The sequence below is a fragment of the Gorilla gorilla genome, chromosome X (genome assembly GCF_029281585.2).
Source record: "Gorilla gorilla gorilla isolate KB3781 chromosome X, NHGRI_mGorGor1-v2.1_pri, whole genome shotgun sequence".
NCBI classification, from domain to species: domain Eukaryota; kingdom Metazoa; phylum Chordata; class Mammalia; order Primates; family Hominidae; genus Gorilla; species Gorilla gorilla.
The window spans coordinates 127,160,658-127,169,993 of NC_073247.2; the positions used below are offsets into that span (position 1 = coordinate 127,160,658).

Sequence of the window (9,336 nt, forward strand, 5' to 3'; positions counted from 1 at the left end):
TCCCTTAACTTTGGACTTTCCTCAAAGACTCTGTTCTTCACTGTATTTTATCTCCACACTCAGTGTCTAGAATATAATAAATATTCAAAAATTATTGTTTCCTTCCTTCTCCCATTCTCCAGAAGTTCATTTAATCTCATGACTCCAAATGTCTCCTAGATTCATGTTTCAGTCTGAGCAATGCAATGGAGTACCAGTCACCTGATACCTCAAATAAACTATAATTAAAAACCATGGCACTCAACCATACCCATTCAGTTTATTCCTACAATACAACTTCTGTATTTGCCAAAATTGTAACCAAGAGTCTCTTAATCACTGAGGATCCATACATCAGGCATCTCTAGCTCCACTAACTACTTTACACTCTGGGTGCCATTACCCAGCAAGTGTTACCTTTTCCCTAGAAATGATCCCGTCTATTGATTTTTTTCTCTACTTTCCCCCTTTATTTTTTCTACCCTCTTCTTTTTACTCTTACATTACTGTAATGGATTTCTTCCTAGTTGACTTTCCTGATCTCAGTATCATCCACTTTCAGATCTATTTTGTATACTGCCACCAGACTCATCACCCATACACACTCCTTTCATGGCCAAGGGCTTCTCACACAGTATACTCAATAAATATGACAGAAAACCAACTCACTATCCCCTCAAGAACTTACAGTGGCTACAAATCATCTGCTAAGTCCAAACTCCCCTTTCTGACCTTTTTCCTTCCTTCTGGCCCTAACCAGCTTTTCAGCTTTATCACAACCCCATACTGTTCTTCCATACATCCTACTTTCCTGACTTGCTGAACATCTTGCCTTTTCCAAAACACATTCTACTTCATTCCATTGCCCTGTTGGTTCCTCTACCTTGAGCAAATCCACTCCCCTATCAGTATGAAAAGCCTAATATTTTTAATATTGAGTTAAAATGTCACTTCTTCTGTTACTCAGGTAGAGTCGATGCTCATTCTGTGCCTGTTCTGTACTTCGTACTTAATACATTCATTACTTTCTTCCTAGTATCATAGTAATGTGCATGTCTACACGATAAATTTCATGATGTCTGGAATTCTGACTTGTTCATTCTTATAATTCATGATGCATCCAAACCAGTTCCTGTAATGCACATAGTAGGCACTTGGCAATCAGTCCTTGACTTGGCCACATTGTCAAGCATTTATTGATGTCCCCACTATTGGTCTCCGCCAAGTGAAGAGTCAGGAGGCAGCTCGCTCTCTTTGAATAAAATTCAGCTGGGCATACCCAACTCTGGTAAGACATTGTCAGCTTTGGCAGGAGCAGCTTCTGGGTATCTGCCTAACTTACAAGACTCACCATAATCCGCCCTGTCCAATGTATACAGCCTTGCTTCTCATTTGTTCCTAAGCATGTGTCCTCCACTTTACATTATTTTAAATCTTTCAACTCAGCCTTTGTTCACGCAGTTGTCCATGCCAGAAATACTCTTCCCTTATTCTGATAAATCCTCCCCAAACTTCAGACCCAGATTAAGTCTTACTTTATCCATGATGTCATCTTTAACTATTTGAGCCCGCGTTTATCTCTCCTATGTCTGAATTCCTTTGGCAGAGATAATGTAATATATTATGGTGTTCTCAAATTCTTTCCTGCATATGTCTTGCTTTTCTCAGCAAGAGAATTGACTCTTTGGGGGCAAAGATCATGTCTTAGTCTCCTTTGTTAATCAGTGCTGCTGATCATTAGATTGATAAATCAATAGAGCTATTTTCTTCTGTATTACTAATTTCTCATAAATTGAGAAAAGATCCCCCATAGCCTACTTTTGTCTATTAAAGAGCTATATATCAGATCTGGGAGATAATCTAAGGATTAGCCAATATTATTTAAAATGAGAGATTTAAAAAAAAATTTTTTTTGCAATTAAATCAGTTTCTTTGCAGTTAATCCAGCTTGTTGTCTTGCAATAGGTTAAGGCAGTTAGGAGAAAGAGTTAATTAAAGACGATGGATTTTGTGGCTATTTGTGAAACATGGTTGAACAAGATCCTGATAAATCAAATTCACTATCTTTTTTTTAATTATAGGAAAAATAATAAGGTCTATATGTTCTGGTGATTAGATCATTTTGGTAGTGAAATCTTTGTGGATGATATTTGGACTTTCATCACAGATTTAATCCATTCGAACACTTAAAGGGTTGTTTACAAAGTTGAATAACCAAGCATGGTTTGACCCAGAGAGGTGTGCATAAGCTTCACATATGACACAAGGAAGAGCTGAAAGGCAGCGGTGAACAAACGGCACAGTGTGGCTTAGACTTTATAATGCACACTGGATTTTCAGGATATGCAGGGAGAAAAAAAACATAACAGCATTTCTCTGCTTATTTCTTTATATTTAGGTTCATTTCTTGTTCTAAGGAATCAGTTTCCTCTTAAGTGTTTTGATTTTTTTTCACACAATGAACTGGTTAACAGCATTTTGATTTTGCAACCATTGCTTTAAACTCACTATAATAAGCTATGCTATTGACCATGTCAGAAGGCAGATGAGATCAGACCTTAGATGGAGGTCTGTTTTGCTTCTTACAGTCACTCATTTCTATATTTTTATATTAATGAGGGTAAAATGTTGCATTCTTTCTCTTTGTCTTTTCCAACTGTCACAGAATGCTAGCTATTATATGATCAAAGCTCCCCTGAAAGCCTTTAACCCTCACAGGTCACTAGCCAGTACTTTAGTGGGTCACTCTAGTCATCATTTTCTTACAGCTCACCAACAGCTACTTACAAGAGCATTTGACTAGAAATGCTCCGTCAATTTAATAAGCCCTCTAGTTACACACACACACACACACACACACACACACACACACTTAGGAACAATGTCCACACAGAAACTTGAACACAAATGTGCACAAGAGCTTTCTCATAATAGTCAAAAAAGTGGAAACAACCCAAATGCCCATCAGCGGATGAAAGGATAAATAAAACGTGCCATATTCTTACAATGGAGTATTATTTGTTACTGAAAAGGAATTAAGTACTGATACATCTATACAACATGGACGATACCTGAAAGCACTATGGTAAGTGAAAGAAGCCAGACACAAAAGGCTACATATTGTGTGATCTCATTTATAAGAAATGTCCACAATAGGCAAATCTAAAGAGACAGAAAGCAGATTAACGTTTGCCAGGGCCTGAATGGGGGGTGTGGCATGGGGATGAAAAGTGATAGATAATGGGTATCGGTATTCTTTTTGAGATGATGAAAATATTCCAAATTAGATTGTGATGATGGTTGCATAACACTGTGAATATACTAAAAAATTTGAATTGTACATTTTAAATGGGTGAATTTGTATGGTATGTGAATTGTATCTCGATTTCCGAAAAGAAAAACAAACAAACAAACAAACAAACACTTAGAAGTCTCCTTTTGAGGACACAGCTAGCTCCCAATTTTAAATACTGGTTCTGCATCAGAATCTTCAGAGGTAGCGACCTGGAATCTCTGCATTATAATAAATTCTTGACTGATTATTATGCACAACTAAAATTTAAGGATCACAGAATTAAAAGAAACAAACCTTGCACTGTCTCCATGAGATATAACTGCAAATGTCTCCATTCAGGGAGAAGTTGCAATTATTCTCAAGTGAATAATACTCACTTCTTTGTTGTTGTTGTAGGTCAGGTATTTAAGTTTTGGTTGATTGATCTTTGTGTATCTACTTTCAATTTTCAGATCAAGTTTCTTTTATACCTCTGAGAGAAAGGGTGAAAACACAGGATCCACTGATACTCTGTTCACTGTGAATTAAAATTAGAAAATTGCTATCAGTCTCACTTCTGAAAGCATTTGTGGAAAACTAGTTCAGGGTTTTCCTCCTTCCACAGCTAAGGAAAGAAAAATAAGATTCTGTATTATACAGTAGGTTGGAAATGTGAGTGAAGTTAGAACTTATGATTCTCTTGTCTTGAGTGGCTTTTGCTCAGCTGTCACTGAGGTTTTAAATTGTACATCAGGCTGTGGTATTAATTCCCTAACAGGCATGGAATTGTAACCATATACCACATTCTAGCTCAGGAAAGGAAAATGTATTTTCCCTGCATCACTTTAGAAATTAAAGCTCTTGGCTGGGTGTGGTGGCTCACGCCTGTAATCCCAGCTCTTTGGGAGGCCGAGGTGGGCGGATCACTTGAAGCCAGAAGTTCAAGACTAGCCTGGCCAAAATGGTGAAACCCCATCTCTACTAAAAATACAAAAAATTGGCCAGGCGTGGTGGCAGGAACCTGTAATCCCAGCTACTTGGAAGCTGAGACACGAGAATGGTAATTCCAGCTGACCTTGGTGGTCTTACTATCAGAAATAACTGAAGAAACTGGATTGACATTTGATAGGTGAATGGGATAATCTTGATAATAATATGGTACTAAGTTAGAGAAGTATTGGGTAATATAGCATGAGTTTACAGATCCTGTGTAGGCTTCACATTGATAAAGTTCTGTGCTGCTAGCTATCTAATAATTAATATGGTAAAAATCTTAGGTTATCTCGCCCCTTCATCAATTTTTTTTCAAATAAAAAAGCATCTGCAGAGCATAGTTTAGTAACTTTTACTCATATATGAGAAAATTGCTTATTTTCTTGTTTCCTGAAAATCTAAACCAAACATGAAATTTAAGTGAAACAAAGAATAAGGTTTATTTAGTGTAACTACCTGAAATCTCATTTTTCACACGTCAACAATTAAAAGTAGCTAATGTTCATGTAGTCAATAAAATTCAATAAATATTTATTGGTCACCTCCTGTGGTGCCAGGAAGTACACTAGGCAAACATCGTGATATTGGATGAATAAAACGTGGCTCCTGGCCTTGAGGAGTTCAGCGGAGGAAGTAAAGCTTTACTTATTCATAAAGTATATCTGTGATAATAGACTATAGTTCTAGGTACTGAAAAAAATACCTGGAAATGAAATATTAGGTTAGGGATTTGAACTTGGCAAAATGAAAAGCTAAAAATCTTATCTTTTCATAAAAGTCACAATGATATATGGGCTATGATAATAGCTTACAGTTCTAAATGCTGTGTGGTAAATAATGTTTATTCTTGGATAAACTATTTCCTCATCATTTTAGTAGGTTAGACATAAAGCTTGAGATATGTACTATTACTCTTAAAGAGTTTGGCAAATTTTATGCATTTTCATGGGTTTATAATCTTGGCACTTTGTTGTTACAATACCTTATGTTTAATTACAGAAGGCTGAAAAAAGAAAAAATAGGGAAAACACTAGCGAATGTTAAAAATGTTTATTATTAAACATCATTCACTAATTCAAAAAGTGTATGCTGAAAATAGGATTGTTTGAGGTTTTTCATATCCTTGAGGCTATTATTGGTCTGTTGGAAACGACTTTTGTAGATCATGCTACTCTTCACTTTGTGAATGGAATTTTGGCTATGGCAGATAGTACACAGCATCGTTCCCAGTATGTCTAGCAGGCAGCAGACTGAAGTATCTTTTACCAGCACTATTTCTTTCCCTCCCTGCATCACAGATATTTTTAGAACCTGATACTGGATTTAAGTGAATTTGTCATCGCTCTGCATACATTGTAAAACACAGCCTATTGAAAGCTCCTTTTCAGCTCTCCCTTGCTACTAGTAAAGGAGGAAAATTGCAAGCAGGGTCTCCTTAAACCTGCTTAGAAGTGGGGCAATCATACATGTTGAGAGTACCACAAGTGCAATTTGAAATTGGTTGTAATTAAGGTGGTTAATGAAAATGACTTTAAAAAAAAAAACTACATGGAAAGAAAAGTTAATCAAAGAAAATGTGTCACATGACATATGTCATTTTGAAGCATAAGGTAAATATTTCAATATGTCTTCAGTTTTCTCCAAAATATTTTAGAATGAAGACAAACTAATTTTTGAAAACTAAAATTCTATTTCCAACTGCTTCATATCCTTTTTTTTTTAAAAGACGGGCAATACTTTATTTAAAACCCGTCACAGAAATGAACAGCTTGAGTCTGTAATACAGCATACATGTTCTAAAGCCTAAGTCAGTAATTCTATATGAGAGCATATACATACACTGCTGCATACAAATTAACTCATCGGACCACAATTTTTCAATGTTTAAAACAGAATAAGCTTCCCTGTGAAAGCGGCATCTGTGCTGGTTTCTTTTCTGTTTTTTTTTTTTTTTTTGAGACGGAGTTTCGCTCTTGTTGCCCAGGCTGGAGTACAAGGGCGCAGTCTTGAATCATTGCAACCTCTGCCTCCCCGATTCAAGCGATTCTCCTGCCTCTGCTGTTTTAACTTTAGTATTCTTCTTCTTCACCCTCTTTTTCAACAGACTCCACACCAACATCCTCATAATCCTTCTCAAGGGCAGCCATATCCTCACGGACCTCAGAAAACTCTCCTTCCTCCATTTCCTTACCCACTTACCAATGAACAAAGATATGCTTGGAATACATCAGGTCAAACTTGTGGTCTAGGTGAGCCCAGGTCTCAGCAATGACTGTGTTGTTGCCCAACATGCACACAGCTCTCTGTATCTCAGTCAGGTCTCTGCCAGGCACCACAGTGGGAGGCTAGTAATTAATGCCATCTTGAAGCCAGTGGGGCACCAATCCACAGACTGGATGGTATGCTCGGTCTTGATGGTGGCAATGGCAGCACTGACATCTTTGGGAACCACATCTTTATGGTACAACAAGCAGCAAGCCATGTATTTACCATAGTAAGGGTCATGTTTCACCACCTGGTTGGCTTGCTCAAAGAAAGCATTGGTAATCTCTGCTACAGAAAGCTGTCTATGGTAGGCTTTCCCAGTAGAGATGATGAGGGTGTATTAGTTTGTTTTCATACTGCTGATAAAGACATACCCAAGGCTGGGCAATTTACAAAAGCAAGAGGCTTATTGGACTTACAGCTCCGCATGGCTGGGGAGGCCTCACAATCATGGTGGAAGACAAGGAGGAGCAAGTCACATCTTACATGGATGGCAGCAGGCAAAGAGAGAGCTTGTGCAGAGAAACTCCAGTTTCTAATAACCAACAGATCTTGTGAGAGTTATTCACTATCAGGAGAACAGCACCGGAAAGACCCACCCCCATGATTTAATCATCTTCCACCAAGTCTCTCCCACAACACATGGGAATTATGGTAGCTACAAAATGAGATTTGGGTGGGGACACAGAGCCAAACCATATCAGAGGGCATAGTTGCCCAGAGAGAAGTGGATGCAGGGATAGAACACCAGGTTGGTCTGGAGTTCTGTCAGATCAATATTTAGGGTTCCATCAAATCTCAGGGAAGCAGTGACGGAGGACACAATTTGACCTATGAACCTATTTAGGTTAGTGTAGGTTGGGGGCTTAATATCAAGGTTTCTATAACAGATGCCCTAAATGGCCTCACTGTCTATCATGAAAGCATAATCGGAGTGCTCCAGGGTGATGTGGGTGGTGAGAGTGGAGTTGTAGGGCTCTAGTACAGGTATGGAAACCTGAGGGGCTGGGTAAATGGAGAACTCCAGCTCGGATTTCTTACCATAGTCAACAGAGAGACATTCCATGAGCAGGGAGGTGAACCCAGAACCAGTTCCCCTGCCAAAGCTGTGAAAACCAAGAAGCCCCGAAGACCTGTGCACAAGTTGGCCAGTTTATGAATTTGGCCCAACATGAAGTCAATGATCTCCTTGCCAATGGTGTAGTGCCCTCGGGCATAATTATTGGCAGCATCTTCCTTGCCCGTGATGATATGCTCAGGTTGGAAGAGCTCATGGTATGTGCCAGAGCGAACTTCGTCAATGACCATGGGTTCCAGATCTACAAACACTGCTTGGGCAAGGGCTTGGTTTCTGCTTCACAGCTGCCTAGCAGATGACAGAGATGAAGAAGAGAGGTTGTTGCTTCTTACAGACCGACTCTTAAACAGTTGATGTAAGGGAACCTTCATCTCCTTTTTTTTTTTTAACAGGGGCTTATTTGTAGAGCAGTTTGAGATCCACAGCGAAAGTGAGCAGAAAGTACAAAGTTCCCATATGCCTCCTGCCCACCACAACATGCACAGCCTCCCCCACTATCAACATCTGGCACCAGAGTGGTACATTCATTACAATCAATGAACCTACATTGAGGCATCATGGCCACCCAGAGTCCCGTAGTGTACATTTGCGTTCACTCTTGGTACTGTGCATTCTATGGATTTTGGCAAATGTACAATGACACGTACCTACCATTGTACTGTCATAAGTAGTTTTACTGTCCTAAATTCCTCTGAGCTCTGCCTATTCACTCCTCCTCGTCTACTTTTAAAAAAGCCAAACTGCTCAATATCTATTATCTGCCTAACCTGGGATTTCTCAATCTTAGACTCTTGACATTTTGAACAGGATAATTCTTTTAAAGCAGATGTCCAGTACATTCTAGGATATATAGCAGCATCCTGGCCTCTACCCAATCAATGCCAGAAGCCCTGCCATTCTTAGTTGTGAGAATCAAAAATGTCTCCAGACATTGCTAAATGTCCCCTGGGAGCAGGTAGCAAAATCATTCCTGTTAAGAACCACTGGCCTAATCTAAGGCATACTCTACTTCCAAATGAATGTCTATATTATTCTATTATGACTTGTACAGTTAGTCATTAAATGCTATCAACAAATATTTATTAGGCTTACTATGTGCTGGATACTATAAATGTATTCCACACTAGCCAGTCAAGAGCTATTAAATTCTTAATATATTAATAAGTGACAGGGAGAGGCATGAGTTGTTGCAACAAACATTTTAAAAATCTACATGCAGTAGCTACATTGAATCTTGAGGCATGATTGATTAAATTGATATAGCGATCTTCACGATCTAGTTCACAGCAGAATGAACGCAGAGGGAAAATGCATTGATCATTAAGATTGCTTAACTGATTGGACCTGCTATGCAGTGATCTGCTTCAGCAGCCACATGCAAGAGATGGACACTGCCTCTACAGGGAAATAATTCTGAGTAATTAGCCAGGGAAGACTCTGTACAAATCCCCACTCCCACCCTAACTCCACCACTGTTTTCCCATGATAGCAAGGGATATTTACCTGATTCCCTTGTGAAATTGCCATAAGTGCCTCAGTGCTCCTTTCATTTTGCCTCTGTAGATAGAGGCAGGACTGATGATAAGCTGGTTTGCTTTCTGGTTGGCCAGTACTTGTGTTGTTCAGATCACTAAATCAAATGTAACCAAGCAAGTTATAATTTGAGATTTTATTTCGAGATTCTCCTTGTAAAGATTTAGGCATTAAAGTAGTCACACAGAATCCAAGAGACAACTGTCAGAAATGG

At 38.8% G+C, this 9,336-nt stretch overlaps 1 protein-coding gene across 1 annotated transcript; it reads right to left on the bottom strand.

Annotated features, from left to right (window-relative positions):
- Window positions 1-6,315: 6,315 nt before the first annotated feature.
- LOC101128742 (tubulin alpha-1A chain) lies at window positions 6,316-8,175 on the bottom strand. The gene is given in 5 exon segments (XM_055375819.1): window positions 6,316-6,608; window positions 6,611-6,851; window positions 7,224-7,627; window positions 7,630-7,842; window positions 8,136-8,175. Coding segments are annotated over 5 exon segments (1,191 nt in total).
- Between the last annotated feature and the right edge of the window lie 1,161 nt (window positions 8,176-9,336).